The sequence below is a fragment of the Nerophis ophidion genome, linkage group LG09, assembly GCF_033978795.1.
Source record: "Nerophis ophidion isolate RoL-2023_Sa linkage group LG09, RoL_Noph_v1.0, whole genome shotgun sequence".
In the NCBI taxonomy this organism is placed as follows: Eukaryota; Metazoa; Chordata; class Actinopteri; order Syngnathiformes; family Syngnathidae; genus Nerophis; species Nerophis ophidion.
Genome location: NC_084619.1, coordinates 48,560,769 through 48,583,147, shown reverse-complemented (window position 1 = coordinate 48,583,147; position 22,379 = coordinate 48,560,769). Strand labels below are relative to the sequence as shown.

At 35.8% G+C, this 22,379-nt stretch overlaps 1 protein-coding gene across 1 annotated transcript in view; it reads right to left on the bottom strand.

Annotated features, from left to right (window-relative positions):
- LOC133558828 (synaptic vesicular amine transporter-like) overlaps positions 1-21,883 on the bottom strand; it is a 42,469-nt gene extending 20,586 nt beyond the window's left edge. The window contains exons 1-2 of the mRNA XM_061909963.1: positions 21,788-21,883; positions 21,561-21,721 (exon numbers count right to left, since the gene is read on the bottom strand). Coding sequence (XP_061765947.1) covers positions 21,561-21,693 — 133 coding nt within the window. The 5' untranslated portion in view covers positions 21,694-21,721; positions 21,788-21,883. The remainder of the gene's footprint in view (positions 1-21,560; positions 21,722-21,787) is intronic.
- Between the last annotated feature and the right edge of the window lie 496 nt (positions 21,884-22,379).

Here is a 22,379-nt window from a genome sequence, read left to right as displayed (position 1 = left end):
GATGCTTTGTGACAACGTTATTTCAATGTCAGGTTGTGACGTTGATTTAACCATTGAAATTTGGTCATTTTCCAACCAATATACTACAACACATAAACAACGTTGAAACAAAATGCTTTTTGACGACGTTTAATCAATGTTGGGTTCTGACGTTGATTTAACCATTGAATTTTGGTAATTTTCCAACCAATATACTACAACACAAATGCAACGTTGAAACAACATGCTTTTTGACGACGTTTAATCAATGTCGGGTTCTGACGTTGATTTAACCATTGAAAGTTGGTCATTTTCCAACCATTATACTACAACACATATACAATGTTGAAGAAAAATGCTTTTTGACAACGTTTAATCAATGTCGGGTTTTGACGTTGATTTAACCATTGAAATGTGGTCATTTTCCAACCAATATACTACAACACATATACAACGTTGAAACAAAGTGCTTTTTGACGACGTTTAATCCTTCTCGGGTTCTGACGTTGATTTGACCATTGAATTTTGGTAATTTTCCAACCAATATACTACAACACAAATGCAACGTTGAAACAACATACTTTGTGACAACGTTCATTCAATGTCAGGTTGTGACGTTGATCTGACCATTTGAAATTTGGTCATTTTCCAACCAATATACTACAACACAAATGCAACGTTGAAACAACATGCTTTTTGACGACGTTTAATCCATTTCGGGTTCTGACGTTGATTTGACCATTTAATTTTGGTCAATCCCTCCGGATACTTCGGCTTCCCTCTGGATACTCCGGCTTCCGTCTGGATACTCCGGCTTCCTCCCACTTCCAAAGACATGTACCAGGGGATAGGAAGCTTTTTGACGACGTTTAATCAATGTTGGGTTCTGACGTTGATTTGACCATTGAATTTTGGTAATTTTCCAACCAATATACTACAACACATAAACAACGTTGAAACCAAATGCTTTTTGACGACGTTTAATCCATGTCGGGTTTTGACGTTGATTTGACCATTGAATTTTGGTCATTTTCCAACCAATATACTACAACACATATACAACGTTGAAATAAAATGCTTTTTGACGACGTTTAATCAATGTTGGGTTCTGACGTTGATTTGACCATTGAATTTTGGTAATTTTCCAATCAATATACTACAACACAAATGCCACGTTGAAACAACATGCTTTTTGACGACGTTTAATCAATGTCGGGTCCTGACGTTGATTTAACCATTGAAATTTGGTCATTTTCCAACCAATATACTACAACACATATACAACGTTGAAACAAAATGCTTTTTGACGACGTTTAATCAATGTCGGGTTCTGACGTTGATTTAACCATTGAAATGTGGTCATTTTCCAACCAATATACTACAACACATATACAACGTTGAAACAAAGTGCTTTTTGACGACGTTTAATCCTTGTCGGGTTCTGACGTTGATTTGACCATTGAATTTTGGTAATTTTCCAACCAATATACTACAGCACGAATACAACGTTGAAACAACATGCTTTTTGACGACGTTTAATCAATGTCGGGTTCTGACGTTGATTCAACCATTGAATTTTGGTCATTTTCCAACCAATATACTACAACACGAATGCAACGTTGAAACAACATGCTTTGTGACAACGTTCATTCAATGTCAGGTTGTTACGTTGATCTGACCATTTGAAATTTGGTCAATTTTCAATCACTATACTACAACACAAAAACAACATTGAAACAACATGCTTTTTGACGACGTTTAATCCATGTCGGGTTTTGACGTTGATTTGACCATTGAATTTTGGTCATTTTCCAACTAATATACTACAACACATATACAACGTTGAAACAACATTCTTTTGAAAAAAATTAATCAATGTTGGATTCTGACGTTGATTTGACCATTGAATTTTGGTCATTTTCCAACCAATATTTTACAACACAAATATAACGTTGAAACAACATGCTTTTTGATGACATTTAGTCAATGTTGGGTTCTGACGTTGATTTGACCATTGAATTTTGGTCATTTTACAACCAATATTCTACAACACAAAACCAACGTTGAAACAACATGCTTTTTGACGACGTTTAATCAATGTCGGGTTCTGACGTTGATTTAACCATTGAAATGTGGTCAATTTCCAACCAATATACTACCACACATTGACAACGTTGAAACAAAATGCTTTTTGACGACATTTAATCCTTGTCGAGTTCTGATGTTGATTTGACCATTGAATCTTGGTAATTTTTCAACCAATATACTACAACACAAATGCAACGTTGAAACAACATTCTTTGTGACAACGTTCATTCAATGTCAGGTCGTGACGTTGATCTGATCATTTGAAATTTGGTAATTTTCCAACTAATATACTACAACACAAATGCAACGTTGAAACAACATGCTTTTTGATGACGTTTAATCAATGTCGGGTTCTGACGTTGATTTAACCATTGAAATTTGGTCATTTTCCAACCAATATTCTACAACACATATACAATGTTGAAACAAAATGCTTTTTGACGACGTTTAATGCATGTCGGGTTCTGACGCTGATTTAACCATTGAATTTTGGTCATTTTCCAACCAATATACTACAACAAGAATGCAACGTTGAAACAACATGTTTTGTGACAACGTTCATTCAATGTCAGGTTGTTACGTATATCTGACCATTTGAAATTTGGTCAATTTTCAATCACTATACTACAACACAAAAACAACATTGAAACAACATGCTTTTTGACGACGTTTAATCCATGTCGGTTTTGACGTTGATTTGACCATTGAATTTTTGTCATTTTCCAACCAATATACTACAACACATATACAACGTTGAAACAAAATGCTTTTTGACGACGTTTAATCAATGTTGGGTTCTGACGTTGATTTGACCATTGAATTTTGGTAATTTTCCAACCAATATACTACAACACAAATGCAACGTTTAAACAACATGCTTTGTGACAATGTTCATTGGGTCGTGACGTTGATCTGACCATTTGAAATTTGGTCATTTTCCAATCAATATACTACAACACAAATGCAACGTTGAAAAAACATGCTTTTTGACGTCGTTTAATCAATGTCGGGTTCTGACGTTGATTTAACCATTGAAATGTGGTCATTTTCCAACCAATATACTACAACACATATATAACGTTGAAACAAAGTGCTTTTTGACGACGTTTAATCCTTGTCGGGTTCTGACGTTGATTTGACCATTGAATTTTGGTAATTTTCCAACCAATATACTACAACACAAATGCGACGTTGAAACAACATACTTTGTGACAACGTTCATTCAATGTCAGGTTGTGACGTTGATCTGACCATTTGAAATTTGGTCATTTTCCAACCAATATACTACAACACAAATGCAACGTTGAAACAACATGCTTTTTGACGACGTTTAATCAATGTCGGGTTCTGACGTTGATTTGACCATTTAATTTTGGTCAATCCCTCCGGATACTCCGGCTTCCCTCTGGATACTCCGGCTTCCATCTGGATACTCCGGGGATAGGATGCTTTTTGACGACGTTTAATCAATGTTGGGTTCTGACGTTGATTTGACCATTGAATTTTAGTAATTTTCCAACCAATATACTACAACACATAAACAACGTTGAAACCAAATGCTTTTTGACGACGTTTAATCCATGTCGGGTTTTGACGTTGATTTGACCATTGAATTTTGGTCATTTTCCAACCAATATACTACAACACATATACAACGTTGAAATAAAATGCTTTTTGACGACGTTTAATCAATGTTGGGTTCTGACGTTGTTTTGACCATTGAATTTTGGTAATTTTCCAATCAATATACTACAACACAAATGCCACGTTGAAACAACATGCTTTTTGACGACGTTTAATCAATGTCGGGTCCTGACGTTGATTTAACCATTGAAATTTGGTCATTTTCCAACCAATATACTACAACACATATACAACGTTGAAACAAAATGCTTTTTGACAACGTTTAATCAATGTCGGGTTCTGACGTTGATCTGACCATTTGAAATTCGGTCAATTTTCAATCACTATACTACAACACAAATGCAACGTTGAAACAACATGCTTTTTGACGACGTTTAATCAATGTCGGGTTCTGACGTTGATTCAACCATTGAATTTTGGTCATTTTCCAACCAATATACTACAACACGAATGCAACGTTGAAACAACATGCTTTGTGACAACGTTCATTCAATGTCAGGTTGTTACGTTGATCTGACCATTTGAAATTCGGTCAATTTTCAATCACTATACTACAACACAAATGCAACGTTGAAACAACATGCTTTGTGACGACGTTTAATCCATGGGTTTTGACATTGATTTGACCATTGAATTTTGGTAATTTTCCAACCAATATACTACAACACAAATGCAACCTTGAAACAAAATTCTTTTCGACGACGTTTAATCAATGTTGGGTTCTGACGTTGATTTGACCATTGAAATTTGGTCATTTTCCAACCAATATACTTCAACACATATACAACGTTGAAACAAAATGCTTTTTGACGACGTTTAATCAATGTCGGGTTCTGACGTTGATTTAACCATTGAATTTTGGTAATTTTCCAACCAATATACTACAACACAAATGCAACGTTGAAACAACATGCTTTGTGACAACGTTCATTCAATGTCAGGTTGTGACGCTGATCTGACCATTTGAAATTTGGTCATTTTCCAACCAATATACTACAACACAAATGCAACGTTGAAACAACATGCTTTTTGACGACGTTTAATCCATTTCGGGCTTTGACGTTGATTTGACCATTGAATTTTGGTCATTTTCCAACCAATATACTACAACACATATACAACGTTGAAACAAAATGCTTTTTGACGACGTTTAATCAATGTTGGGTTCTGACGTTGATTTGACCATTGAATTTTGGTAATTTTCCAACCAATATACTACAACACAAATGCAACGTTGAAACAACATGCTTTTTGACGACGTTTAATCAATGTCGGGTCCTGACGTTGATTTAACCATTGAAATTTGGTCATTTTCCAACAAATATACTTCAACACATACACAACGTTGAAACAAAATGCTTTTTGACGACGTTTAATCAGTGTCGGGTTCTGACGTTGATTTAACCATTGAATTTTGGTAATTTTCCAACCAATATACTACAACACAAATGCAACGTTGAAACAACATGCTTTGTGACAATGTTCATTGGGTCGTGACGTTGATCCGACCATTTGAAATTTGGTCATTTTCCAACCAATATACTACAACACAAATGCAACCTTGAAACAAAATTCTTTTCGACGACGTTTAATCAATGTTGGGTTCTGACGTTGATTTGACCATTGAAATTTGGTCATTTTCCAACCAATATACTTCAACACATATACAACGTTGAAACAAAATGCTTTTTGACGTCGTTTAATCAATGTCGGGTTCTGACGTTGATTTAACCATTGAAATGTGGTCATTTTCCAACCAATATACTACAACACAAATGCCACGTTGAAACAACATGCTTTTTGACGACGTTTAATCAATGTCGGGTCCTGACGTTGATTTAACCATTGAAATTTGGTCATTTTCCAACCAATATACTACAACACATATACAACGTTGAAACAAAATGCTTTTTGACAACGTTTAATCAATGTCGGGTTCTGACGTTGATCTGACCATTTGAAATTCGGTCAATTTTCAATCACTATACTACAACACAAATGCAACGTTGAAACAACATGCTTTTTGACGACGTTTAATCAATGTCGGGTTCTGACGTTGATTCAACCATTGAATTTTGGTCATTTTCCAACCAATATACTACAACACGAATGCAACGTTGAAACAACATGCTTTGTGACAACGTTCATTCAATGTCAGGTTGTTACGTTGATCTGACCATTTGAAATTCGGTCAATTTTCAATCACTATACTACAACACAAATGCAACGTTGAAACAACATGCTTTGTGACGACGTTTAATCCATGGGTTTTGACATTGATTTGACCATTGAATTTTGGTAATTTTCCAACCAATATACTACAACACAAATGCAACCTTGAAACAAAATTCTTTTCGACGACGTTTAATCAATGTTGGGTTCTGACGTTGATTTGACCATTGAAATTTGGTCATTTTCCAACCAATATACTTCAACACATATACAACGTTGAAACAAAATGCTTTTTGACGACGTTTAATCAATGTCGGGTTCTGACGTTGATTTAACCATTGAATTTTGGTAATTTTCCAACCAATATACTACAACACAAATGCAACGTTGAAACAACATGCTTTGTGACAACGTTCATTCAATGTCAGGTTGTGACGCTGATCTGACCATTTGAAATTTGGTCATTTTCCAACCAATATACTACAACACAAATGCAACGTTGAAACAACATGCTTTTTGACGACGTTTAATCCATTTCGGGTTTTGACGTTGATTTGACCATTGAATTTTGGTCATTTTCCAACCAATATACTACAACACATATACAACGTTGAAACAAAATGCTTTTTGACGACGTTTAATCAATGTTGGGTTCTGACGTTGATTTGACCATTGAATTTTGGTAATTTTCCAACCAATATACTACAACACAAATGCAACGTTGAAACAACATGCTTTTTGACGACGTTTAATCAATGTCGGGTCCTGACGTTGATTTAACCATTGAAATTTGGTCATTTTCCAACAAATATACTTCAACACATACACAACGTTGAAACAAAATGCTTTTTGACGACGTTTAATCAGTGTCGGGTTCTGACGTTGATTTAACCATTGAATTTTGGTAATTTTCCAACCAATATACTACAACACAAATGCAACGTTGAAACAACATGCTTTGTGACAATGTTCATTGGGTCGTGACGTTGATCTGACCATTTGAAATTTGGTCATTTTCCAATCAATATACTACAACACAAATGCAACGTTGAAAAAACATGCTTTTTGACGTCGTTTAATCAATGTCGGGTTCTGACGTTGATTTAACCATTGAAATGTGGTCATTTTCCAACCAATATACTACAACACATATATAACGTTGAAACAAAGTGCTTTTTGACGACGTTTAATCCTTGTCGGGTTCTGACGTTGATTTGACCATTGAATTTTGGTAATTTTCCAACCAATATACTACAACACAAATGCGACGTTGAAACAACATACTTTGTGACAACGTTCATTCAATGTCAGGTTGTGACGTTGATCTGACCATTTGAAATTTGGTCATTTTCCAACCAATATACTACAACACAAATGCAACGTTGAAACAACATGCTTTTTGACGACGTTTAATCAATGTCGGGTTCTGACGTTGATTTGACCATTTAATTTTGGTCAATCCCTCCGGATACTCCGGCTTCCCTCTGGATACTCCGGCTTCCATCTGGATACTCCGGGGATAGGATGCTTTTTGACGACGTTTAATCAATGTTGGGTTCTGACGTTGATTTGACCATTGAATTTTGGTAATTTTCCAACCAATATACTACAACACATAAACAACGTTGAAACCAAATGCTTTTTGACGACGTTTAATCCATGTCGGGTTTTGACGTTGATTTGACCATTGAATTTTGGTCATTTTCCAACCAATATCCTACAACACATATACAACGTTGAAATAAAATGCTTTTTGACGACGTTTAATCAATGTTGGGTTCTGACGTTGATTTGACCATTGAATTTTGGTAATTTTCCAATCAATATACTACAACACAAATGCCACGTTGAAACAACATGCTTTTTGACGACGTTTAATCAATGTCGGGTCCTGACGTTGATTTAACCATTGAAATTTGGTCATTTTCCAACCAATATACTACAACACATATACAACGTTGAAACAAAATGCTTTTTGACAACGTTTAATCAATGTCGGGTTCTGACGTTGATCTGACCATTTGAAATTCGGTCAATTTTCAATCACTATACTACAACACAAATGCAACGTTGAAACAACATGCTTTTTGACGACGTTTAATCAATGTCGGGTTCTGACGTTGATTCAACCATTGAATTTTGGTCATTTTCCAACCAATATACTACAACACGAATGCAACGTTGAAACAACATGCTTTGTGACAACGTTCATTCAATGTCAGGTTGTTACGTTGATCTGACCATTTGAAATTCGGTCAATTTTCAATCACTATACTACAACACAAATGCAACGTTGAAACAACATGCTTTGTGACGACGTTTAATCCATGGGTTTTGACATTGATTTGACCATTGAATTTTGGTAATTTTCCAACCAATATACTACAACACAAATGCAACCTTGAAACAAAATTCTTTTCGACGACGTTTAATCAATGTTGGGTTCTGACGTTGATTTGACCATTGAAATTTGGTCATTTTCCAACCAATATACTTCAACACATATACAACGTTGAAACAAAATGCTTTTTGACGACGTTTAATCAATGTCGGGTTCTGACGTTGATTTAACCATTGAATTTTGGTAATTTTCCAACCAATATACTACAACACAAATGCAACGTTGAAACAACATGCTTTGTGACAACGTTCATTCAATGTCAGGTTGTGACGCTGATCTGACCATTTGAAATTTGGTCATTTTCCAACCAATATACTACAACACAAATGCAACGTTGAAACAACATGCTTTTTGACGACGTTTAATCCATTTCGGGTTTTGACGTTGATTTGACCATTGAATTTTGGTCATTTTCCAACCAATATACTACAACACATATACAACGTTGAAACAAAATGCTTTTTGACGACGTTTAATCAATGTTGGGTTCTGACGTTGATTTGACCATTGAATTTTGGTAATTTTCCAACCAATATACTACAACACAAATGCAACGTTGAAACAACATGCTTTTTGACGACGTTTAATCAATGTCGGGTCCTGACTTTGATTTAACCATTGAAATTTGGTCATTTTCCAACAAATATACTTCAACACATACACAACGTTGAAACAAAATGCTTTTTGACGACGTTTAATCAGTGTCGGGTTCTGACGTTGATTTAACCATTGAAATGTGGTCATTTTCCAACCAATATACTACAACACATATACAACGTTGAAACAAAGTGCTTTTTGACGACGTTTAATCCTTGTCGGGTTCTGACGTTGATTTGACCATTGAAATTTGGTAATTTTCCAACCAATATACTACAACACAAATGCAACGTTGAAACAACATGCTTTGTGACAACGTTCATTCAATGTCAGGTTGTGACGTTGATCTGACCATTTGAAATGTGGTCATTTTCCAACCATATACTACAACACAAATGCAACGTTGAAACAACATGCTTTTTGACGACGTTTAATCAATGTCGGGTCCTGACGTTGATTTAACCATTGAAATTTGGTCATTTTCCAACAAATATACTTCAACACATATACAACGTTGAAACAAAATTTTTTTTTGACGACGTTTAATCAATGTCGGGTTCTGACGTTGATTTAACCATTGAAATGTGGTCATTTTCCAACCAATATACTACAACACATATACAACGTTGAAACAAAGTGCTTTTTGACGACGTTTAATCCTTGTCGGGTTCTGACGTTGATTAGACCATTGAAATTTGGTAATTTTCCAACCAATATACTACAACACATATACAATGTTGAAGATAACGTTGAAACAACATGCTTTGTGACAACGTTCATTCAATATCAGGTTGTGACGTTGATCTGACCATTTGAAATTTGGTCATTTTCCAACCAATATACTACAACACAAATGCAACGTTGAAACAACATGCTTTTTGACGACGTTTAATCAATGTCAGGTTCTGACATTGATTTGACCATTTAATTTTGGTCAATCCCTCCGGATACTCCGGCTTCCCTCTGGATACTCCGGCTTCCGTCTGGATACTCCGGTTTCCTCCCACTTCCAAAGACATGTACCAGGGGATAGGATGCTTTGTGACAACGTTATTTCAATGTCAGGTTGTGACGTTGATTTAACCATTGAAATTTGGTCATTTTCCAACCAATATACTACAACACATAAACAACGTTGAAACAAAATGCTTTTTGACGACGTTTAATCAATGTTGGGTTCTGACGTTGATTTAACCATTGAATTTTGGTAATTTTCCAACCAATATACTACAACACAAATGCAACGTTGAAACAACATGCTTTTTGACGACGTTTAATCAATGTCGGGTTCTGACGTTGATTTAACCATTGAAAGTTGGTCATTTTCCAACCATTATACTACAACACATATACAATGTTGAAGAAAAATGCTTTTTGACAACGTTTAATCAATGTCGGGTTTTGACGTTGATTTAACCATTGAAATGTGGTCATTTTCCAACCAATATACTACAACACATATACAACGTTGAAACAAAGTGCTTTTTGACGACGTTTAATCCTTGTCGGGTTCTGACGTTGATTTGACCATTGAATTTTGGTAATTTTCCAACCAATATACTACAACACAAATGCAACGTTGAAACAACATACTTTGTGACAACGTTCATTCAATGTCAGGTTGTGACGTTGATCTGACCATTTGAAATTTGGTCATTTTCCAACCAATATACTAGAACACAAATGCAACGTTGAAACAACATGCTTTTTGACGACGTTTAATCAATGTCAGGTTCTGACATTGATTTGACCATTTAATTTTGGTCAATCCCTCCGGATACTTCGGCTTCCCTCTGGATACTCCGGCTTCCGTCTGGATACTCCGGCTTCCTCCCACTTCCAAAGACATGTACCAGGGGATAGGATGCTTTGTGACAACGTTATTTCAATGTCAGGTTGTGACGTTGATTTAACCATTGAAATTTGGTCATTTTCCAACCAATATACTACAACACATAAACAACGTTGAAACAAAATGCTTTTGACGACGTTTAATCAATGTTGGGTTCTGACGTTGATTTAACCATTGAAATTTGGTAATTTTCCAACCAATATACTACAACACAAATGCAACGTTGAAACAACATGCTTTGTGACAACGTTCATTCAATGTCAGGTTGGGACGTTGATCTGACCATTTGAAATGTGGTCATTTTCCAACCATATACTACAACACAAATGCAACGTTGAAACAACATGCTTTTTGACGACGTTTAATCAATGTCGGGTCCTGACGTTGATTTAACCATTGAAATTTGGTCATTTTCCAACAAATATACTTCAACACATATACAACGTTGAAACAAAATGCTTTTTGACGACGTTTAATCCTTGTCGGGTTCTGACGTTGATTTGACCATTGAATTTTGGTAATTTTCCAACCAATATACTACAACACAAATGCGACGTTGAAACAACATACTTTGTGACAACGTTCATTCAATGTCAGGTTGTGACGTTGATCTGACCATTTGAAATTTGGTCATTTTCCAACCAATATACTACAACACAAATGCAACGTTGAAACAACATGCTTTGTGACAATGTTCATTGGGTCGTGACGTTGTTCTGACCATTTGAAATTTGGTCATTTTCCAATCAATATACTACAACACAAATGCAACGTTGAAACAACATGCTTTTTGACGACGTTTAATCAATGTCGGGTCCTGACGTTGATTTAACCATTGAAATTTGGTCATTTTCCAACAAATATACTTCAACACATATACAACGTTGAAACAAAATGCTTTTTGACGACGTTTAATCCTTGTCGGGTTCTGACGTTGATTAGACCATTGAAATTTGGTAATTTTCCAACCAATATACTACAACACAAATGCAACGTTGAAACAACATGCTTTGTGACAACGTTCATTCAATGTCAGGTTGTGACGTTGATCTGACCATTTGAAATTTGGTCATTTTCCAACCAATATACTACAACACAAATGCAACGTTGAAACAACATGCTTTTTGACGACGTTTAATCAATGTCAGGTTCTGACATTGATTTGACCATTTAATTTTGGTCAATCCCTCCGGATACTCCGGCTTCCCTCTGGATACTCCGGCTTCCGTCTGGATACTCCGGCTTCCTCCCACTTCCAAAGACATGTACCAGGGGATAGGATGCTTTGTGACAACGTTATTTCAATGTCAGGTTGTGACGTTGATTTAACCATTGAAATTTGGTCATTTTCCAACCAATATACTACAACACATAAACAACGTTGAAACAAAATGCTTTTTGACGACGTTTAATCAATGTTGGGTTCTGACGTTGATTTAACCATTGAATTTTGGTAATTTTCCAACCAATATACTACAACACAAATGCAACGTTGAAACAACATGCTTTTTGACGACGTTTAATCAATGTCGGGTTCTGACGTTGATTTAACCATTGAAAGTTGGTTATTTTCCAACCATTATACTACAACACATATACAATGTTGAAGAAAAATGCTTTTTGACAACGTTTAATCAATGTCGGGTTTTGACGTTGATTTAACCATTGAAATGTGGTCATTTTCCAACCAATATACTACAACACATATACAACGTTGAAACAAAGTGCTTTTTGACGACGTTTAATCCTTGTCGGGTTCTGACGTTGATTTGACCATTGAATTTTGGTAATTTTCCAACCAATATACTACAACACAAATGCAACGTTGAAACAACATACTTTGTGACAACGTTCATTCAATGTCAGGTTGTGACGTTGATCTGACCATTTGAAATTTGGTCATTTTCCAACCAATATACTAGAACACAAATGCAACGTTGAAACAACATGCTTTTTGACGACGTTTAATCAATGTCAGGTTCTGACATTGATTTGACCATTTAATTTTGGTCAATCCCTCCGGATACTTCGGCTTCCCTCTGGATACTCCGGCTTCCGTCTGGATACTCCGGCTTCCTCCCACTTCCAAAGACATGTACCAGGGGATAGGATGCTTTGTGACAACGTTATTTCAATGTCAGGTTGTGACGTTGATTTAACCATTGAAATTTGGTCATTTTCCAACCAATATACTACAACACATAAACAACGTTGAAACAAAATGCTTTTGACGACGTTTAATCAATGTTGGGTTCTGACGTTGATTTAACCATTGAAATTTGGTAATTTTCCAACCAATATACTACAACACAAATGCAACGTTGAAACAACATGCTTTGTGACAACGTTCATTCAATGTCAGGTTGGGACGTTGAACTGACCATTTGAAATGTGGTCATTTTCCAACCATATACTACAACACAAATGCAACGTTGAAACAACATGCTTTTTGACGACGTTTAATCAATGTCGGGTCCTGACGTTGATTTAACCATTGAAATTTGGTCATTTTCCAACAAATATACTTCAACACATATACAACGTTGAAACAAAATGCTTTTTGACGACGTTTAATCCTTGTCGGGTTCTGACGTTGATTTGACCATTGAATTTTGGTAATTTTCCAACCAATATACTACAACACAAATGCGACGTTGAAACAACATACTTTGTGACAACGTTCATTCAATGTCAGGTTGTGACGTTGATCTGACCATTTGAAATTTGGTCATTTTCCAACCAATATACTACAACACAAATGCAACGTTGAAACAACATGCTTTGTGACAATGTTCATTGGGTCGTGACGTTGATCTGACCATTTGAAATTTGGTCATTTTCCAATCAATATACTACAACACAAATGCAACGTTGAAACAACATGCTTTTTGACGACGTTTAATCAATGTCGGGTCCTGACGTTGATTTAACCATTGAAATTTGGTCATTTTCCAACAAATATACTTCAACACATATACAACGTTGAAACAAAATGCTTTTTGACGACGTTTAATCCTTGTCGGGTTCTGACGTTGATTAGACCATTGAAATTTGGTAATTTTCCAACCAATATACTACAACACAAATGCAACGTTGAAACAACATGCTTTGTGACAACGTTCATTCAATGTCAGGTTGTGACGTTGATCTGACCATTTGAAATTTGGTCATTTTCCAACCAATATACTACAACACAAATGCAACGTTGAAACAACATGCTTTTTGACGACGTTTAATCAATGTCAGGTTCTGACATTGATTTGACCATTTAATTTTGGTCAATCCCTCCGGATACTCCGGCTTCCCTCTGGATACTCCGGCTTCCGTCTGGATACTCCGGCTTCCTCCCACTTCCAAAGACATGTACCAGGGGATAGGATGCTTTGTGACAACGTTATTTCAATGTCAGGTTGTGACGTTGATTTAACCATTGAAATTTGGTCATTTTCCAACCAATATACTACAACACATAAACAACGTTGAAACAAAATGCTTTTTGACGACGTTTAATCAATGTTGGGTTCTGACGTTGATTTAACCATTGAATTTTGGTAATTTTCCAACCAATATACTACAACACAAATGCAACGTTGAAACAACATGCTTTTTGACGACGTTTAATCAATGTCGGGTTCTGACGTTGATTTAACCATTGAAAGTTGGTCATTTTCCAACCATTATACTACAACACATATACAATGTTGAAGAAAATGCTTTTTGACAACGTTTAATCAATGTCGGGTTTTGACGTTGATTTAACCATTGAAATGTGGTCATTTTCCAACCAATATACTACAACACATATACAACGTTGAAACAAAGTGCTTTTTGACGACGTTTAATCCATGTCGGGTTTTGACGTTGATTTGACCATTGAATTTTGGTAATTTTCCAACCAATATACTACAACACAAATGCAACGTTGAAACAACATACTTTTTGACGACGTTTAATCAATGTTGGGTTCTGACGTTGATTTGACCATTGAATTTTGGTAATTTTCCAATCAATATACTACAACACAAATGCCACGTTGAAACAACATGCTTTTTGACGACGTTTAATCAATGTCGGGTTCTGACGTTGATTTAACCATTGAAAGTTGGTCATTTTCCAACCATTATACTACAACACATATACAATGTTGAAGAAAATGCTTTTTGACAACGTTTAATCAATGTCGGGTCCTGACGTTGATTTAACCATTGAAATTTGGTCATTTTCCAACCAATATACTACAACACATATACAACGTTGAAACAAAATGCTTTTTGACAACGTTTAATCAATGTCGGGTTCTGACGTTGATCTGACCATTTGAAATTCGGTCAATTTTCAATCACTATACTACAACACAAATGCAACGTTGAAACAACATGCTTTTTGACGACGTTTAATCAATGTCGGGTTCTGACGTTGATTCAACCATTGAATTTTGGTCATTTTCCAACCAATATACTACAACACGAATGCAACGTTGAAACAACATGCTTTGTGACAACGTTCATTCAATGTCAGGTTGTTACGTTGATCTGACCATTTGAAATTCGGTCAATTTTCAATCACTATACTACAACACAAATGCAACGTTGAAACAACATGCTTTGTGACGACGTTTAATCCATGGGTTTTGACATTGATTTGACCATTGAATTTTGGTAATTTTCCAACCAATATACTACAACACAAATGCAACCTTGAAACAAAATTCTTTTCGACGACGTTTAATCAATGTTGGGTTCTGACGTTGATTTGACCATTGAAATTTGGTCATTTTCCAACCAATATACTTCAACACATATACAACGTTGAAACAACATGCTTTTTGACGACGTTTAATCAATGTCGGGTTCTGACGTTGATTTAACCATTGAATTTTGGTAATTTTCCAACCAATATACTACAACACAAATGCAACGTTGAAACAACATGCTTTGTGACAACGTTCATTCAATGTCAGGTTGTGACGCTGATCTGACCATTTGAAATTTGGTCATTTTCCAACCAATATACTACAACACAAATGCAACGTTGAAACAACATGCTTTTTGACGACGTTTAATCCATTTCGGGTTTTGACGTTGATTTGACCATTGAATTTTGGTCATTTTCCAACCAATATACTACAACACATATACAACGTTGAAACAAAATGCTTTTTGACGACGTTTAATCAATGTTGGGTTCTGACGTTGATTTGACCATTGAATTTTGGTAATTTTCCAACCAATATACTACAACACAAATGCAACGTTGAAACAACATGCTTTTTGACGACGTTTAATCAATGTCGGGTCCTGACGTTGATTTAACCATTGAAATTTGGTCATTTTCCAACAAATATACTTCAACACATACACAACGTTGAAACAAAATGCTTTTTGACGACGTTTAATCAGTGTCGGGTTCTGACGTTGATTTAACCATTGAAATGTGGTCATTTTCCAACCAATATACTACAACACATATACAACGTTGAAACAAAGTGCTTTTTGACGACGTTTAATCCTTGTCGGGTTCTGACGTTGATTTGACCATTGAAATTTGGTAATTTTCCAACCAATATACTACAACACAAATGCAACGTTGAAACAACATGCTTTGTGACAACGTTCATTCAATGTCAGGTTGTGACGTTGATCTGACCATTTGAAATGTGGTCATTTTCCAACCATATACTACAACACAAATGCAACGTTGAAACAACATGCTTTTTGACGACGTTTAATCAATGTCGGGTCCTGACGTTGATTTAACCATTGAAATTTGGTCATTTTCCAACAAATATACTTCAACACATATACAACATTGAAACAAAATGCTTTTTGACGACGTTTAATCAATGTCGGGTTCTGACGTTGATTTAACCATTGAAATGTGGTCATTTTCCAACCAATATACTACAACACATATACAACGTTGAAACAAAGTGCTTTTTGACGACGTTTAATCCTTGTCGGGTTCTGACGTTGATTAGACCATTGAAATTTGGTAATTTTCCAACCAATATACTACAACACAAATGCAACGTTGAAACAACATGCTTTGTGACAACGTTCATTCAATGTCAGGTTGTGACGTTGATCTGACCATTTGAAATTTGGTCATTTTCCAACCAATATACTACAACACAAATGCAACGTTGAAACAACATGCTTTTTGACGACGTTTAATCAATGTCAGGTTCTGACATTGATTTGACCATTTAATTTTGGTCAATCCCTCCGGATACTCCGGCTTCCCTCTGGATACTCCGGCTTCCGTCTGGATACTCCGGCTTCCTCCCACTTCCAAAGACATGTACCAGGGGATAGGATGCTTTGTGACAACGTTATTTCAATGTCAGGTTGTGACGTTGATTTAACCATTGAAATTTGGTCATTTTCCAACCAATATACTACAACACATAAACAACGTTGAAACAAAATGCTTTTTGACGACGTTTAATCAATGTTGGGTTCTGACGTTGATTTAACCATTGAATTTTGGTAATTTTCCAACCAATATACTACAACACAAATGCAACGTTGAAACAACATGCTTTTTGACGACGTTTAATCAATGTCGGGTTCTGACGTTGATTTAACCATTGAAAGTTGGTCATTTTCCAACCATTATACTACAACACATATACAATGTTGAAGAAAATGCTTTTTGACAACGTTTAATCAATGTCGGGTTTTGACGTTGATTTAACCATTGAAATGTGGTCATTTTCCAACCAATATACTACAACACATATACAACGTTGAAACAAAGTGCTTTTTGACGACGTTTAATCCATGTCGGGTTTTGACGTTGATTTGACCATTGAATTTTGGTAATTTTCCAACCAATATACTACAACACAAATGCAACGTTGAAACAACATACTTTTTGACGACGTTTAATCAATGTTGGGTTCTGACGTTGATTTGACCATTGAATTTTGGTAATTTTCCAATCAATATACTACAACACAAATGCCACGTTGAAACAACATGCTTTTTGACGACGTTTAATCAATGTCGGGTCCTGACGTTGATTTAACCATTGAAATTTGGTCATTTTCCAACCAATATACTACAACACATATACAACGTTGAAACAAAATGCTTTTTGACAACGTTTAATCAATGTCGGGTTCTGACGTTGATCTGACCATTTGAAATTCGGTCAATTTTCAATCACTATACTACAACACAAATGCAACGTTGAAACAACATGCTTTTTGACGACGTTTAATCAATGTCGGGTTCTGACGTTGATTCAACCATTGAATTTTGGTCATTTTCCAACCAATATACTACAACACGAATGCAACGTTGAAACAACATGCTTTGTGACAACGTTCATTCAATGTCAGGTTGTTACGTTGATCTGACCATTTGAAATTCGGTCAATTTTCAATCACTATACTACAACACAAATGCAACGTTGAAACAACATGCTTTGTGACGACGTTTAATCCATGGGTTTTGACATTGATTTGACCATTGAATTTTGGTAATTTTCCAACCAATATACTACAACACAAATGCAACCTTGAAACAAAATTCTTTTCGACGACGTTTAATCAATGTTGGGTTCTGACGTTGATTTGACCATTGAAATTTGGTCATTTTCCAACCAATATACTTCAACACATATACAACGTTGAAACAACATGCTTTTTGACGACGTTTAATCAATGTCGGGTTCTGACGTTGATTTAACCATTGAAAGTTGGTCATTTTCCAACCATTATACTACAACACATATACAATGTTGAAGAAAATGCTTTTTGACAACGTTTAATCAATGTCGGGTTTTGACGTTGATTTAACCATTGAAATGTGGTCATTTTCCAACCAATATACTACAACACATATACAACGTTGAAACAAAATGCTTTTTGACGACGTTTAATCAATGTTGGGTTCTGACGTTGATTTAACCATTGAATTTTGGTAGTTTTCCAACCAATATACTACAACACAAATGCAACGTTGAAACAACATGCTTTTTGACGACGTGTAATCAATGTCGGGTTCTGACGTTGATTTAACCATTGAAAGTTGGTCATTGTCCAACCATTATACTACAACACATATACAATGTTGAAACAAAATGCTTTTTGACGAAGTTTAATCAATGTCGGGTTCTCACGTTTATTAAACCATAGAAATTTGGTCATTTTCCAACCAATATACTACAACACATATACAACGTTGAAACAAAATGCTTTTTGATGACGTTTAATCAATGTTGGGTTCTGACGCTGATTTAACCATTGAATTTTGTTAATTTTCCAACCAATATACTACAGCACAAATGCAACGTTGAAACAACATTCTTTTTGACGACGTTTAATCAATGTCGGGTTCCGACGTTGATTTAACCATTGAAAGTTGGTCATTTTCCAACCATTACACTACAACACATTTACAATGTTGAAGAAAAATGCTTTTTGACGACGTTTAATCAATGTCGGGTTCTGACGTTGATTTAACCATTGAAATTTGGTCATTTTCCAACCAATATACTACAACACATATACAATGTTGAAACAAAATGCTTTTTGACGACGTTTAATCAATGTTGGGTTCTGACGTTGATTTAACCATTGAATTTTGGTAATTTTCCAACCAATATACTACAACACAAATGCAACGTTGAAACAACATGCTTTTTGACGACGTTTAATCAATGTTGGGTTCTGACGTTGATTTAACCATTGAAATTTGGTCATTTTCCAACCAATATACTACAACACATATACAATGTTGAAACAAAATTCTTTTTGACGACGTTTAATCAATGTCGGGTTTTGACGTTGATTTGACCATTGAATTTTGGTCATTTTCCAACCAATATACTACAACACAAATGCAACGTAGAAACAACATGCTTTGTGACAACGTTCATTCAATGTCAAGTTGTGACGTTGATCGACCATTTGAAATTCTGTCATTTTCCAACCAATATACTACAACACAAATGCAACGTTGAAACAACATGCTTTTTGACGACGTTTAATCAATGTCGGGTTCTGACGTTGATTTGACCATTTAATTTTGGTCAATCCCTCCGGATACTCCGGCTTCCCTCTGGATACTCCGGCTTCCGTCTGGATACTCCGGCTTCCTCCCACTTCCAAAGACATGTACCAGGGGATAGGATGCTTTGTGACAACGTTATTTCAATGTCAGGTAGTGACGTTGATTTAACCATTGAAATTTGGTCATTTTCCAACCAATATACTACAACACATAAACAACGTTGAAACAAAATGCTTTTTGACGACGTTTAATCAATGTTGGGTTCTGACGTTGATTTAACCATTGAATGTTGGTAATTTTCCAACCAATATACTACAACACAAATGCAACGTTGAAACAACATGCTTTTTGACGACGTTTAATCAATGTCGGGTTCTGACGTTGATTTAACCATTGAAAGTTGGTCATTTTCCAACCATTATACTACAACACATATACAATGTTGAAGATAAATGCTTTTTGACGACGTTTAATTAATTTCGGGTTCTGACGTTGATTTAACCATTGAAATTTGGTCATTTTCCAACCATTATACTACAACACATATACAACGTTGAAACAAAATGCTTTTTGACGACGTTTAATCAATGTTGGGTTCTGACGTTGATTTAACCATTGAATTTTGGTAATTTTCCAACCAATATACTACAACACAAATGCAACGTTGAAACAACATGCTTTTTGACGACGTTTAATCAATGTCGGGTTCTGACGTTGATTTAACCATTGAAATTTGGTCATTTTCCAACCAATATACTACAACACATATACAATGTTGAAACAGAATTCTTTTTGACGACGTTTAATCAATGTCGGGTTTTGACGTTGATTTGACCATTGAATTTTGGTCATTTTCCAACCAATATACTACAACACATATACAACGTTTAAACAAAATGCTTTTTGACGACGTTTAATCAATGTTTCGTTCTGACGTTGATTTGACCATTGGATTTTGGTAATTTTCCAACCAATATACTACAACACAAATGCAACGTAGAAACAACATGCTTTGTGACAACGTTCATTCAACGTCAGGTTGTGACGTTGATCTGACCATTTGAAATTTGGTAATTTTCCAACTAATATACTACAACACATATACAACGCTGAAACAAAATGCTTTTTGATGACGTTTAATCAATGTCGGGTTCTGACGTTGATTTAACCATTGAATTTTGGTCATCTTCCAACCAAAGTACTACAGCACAAACACAACGTGGAAAGAACATGCTTTGTGAGGACGTTTATCCAACGTCAGGTTGTGACGTTGATCAGACCATTGAAAATTTGGTCACTTCATCAACGTTGTCTCAATTTACAAACACAACCATTTCGCAACGTTGTCCCGATGTCCGTTTTAAAGGACATGTACGTTTAATCAACGTTGTATCAACGTCGTGTGCCTGCTGGGTTTCTTCGGTACCGACAAAAAAGCACAATGGATCTAATCATCGTTCAACAAAGAAAAAGGACACACTGTATTGTTAGAACATGCCATGTACATGTTCGAGACCATTTATTTTTGATGTAAACATAATGCATAGGCTATTATACATTTGTTCACAATATTACATTATGTTTTAAAATTGAGTATTTAAATAAAATATTGTTCTTTAAGTTGCTGACGATGCAATTTGCATTGACTTCATGCTTATGAATTAATTACAAAGTGCCAACAGGTGGTGCACTATGAGGAGCGCCACCTGTTGCGACTAAAACTAAAACTACTACTACAACTCGTACGAGTCCTGCTACTGCCGATAAACAACGATACCAGTTAGGACGAAGTGATATTTGCACCTACCGACCACGGTGAGCAGCATGTTGTCCAACAAGAGCGCCACAAACACGATGAAGAGGATGAGTTTCCGAGACTGTCTCTCCTCCCTGAGCCAGCTGAGGAGACGAAAGTGCCGCAAGGCGTCCAGGCTCCCCATGGTGCCGGTCCAACAACTACAACTGGTCCTGTGTGGACACGGAATCATTCATAATTCACGCATCAGCTCTCAGCAGCCAACATGAACGTCTCACCTGCGCTCAGGTCAGCTCAGCAGAAGCAGAAGGAGAAGAAAGAAGATGAGGAGGAGGAGGATGATGATGATGATGGTGAAGATCGACGTGCTGTCTTTCTACTGCCTGATGACGTCACTGAGCGCGCTCCGCGCACAACCCTCTAATTAACTGCATCCTAACAACAACAACGCCCCAAAAGTGTCTTCAGTAACTAACCGACATGTGTTATAATACTAACTATCCATCCATCCATTTTCTACCGCTTGTCTAACTAAATGAGGCAATTACTGAAGGAATTGAGTGTGAATGCTCATTGAGGTATCCACATAAACTATTTTATATCTTCTTTTATAAAATAATACAATATTCCAGTGGTTCTCAAATGGGGGTACTTGAAGGTATGCCAAGGGGTACATGAGATTTTTTTAAATAAATATTCTAGAAATAGCAACAATTCAAAAATAGTTTATAAATATATTTATTGAATAATACTTCAACAAAATATGAATGTAAGTTCATAAACTGTGAAAAGAAATGCAACAATGCAATATTCAGTGTTGACAGACAGATTTTTTGTGGACATGTTCCATAAATATTGTTTATGTTTAAA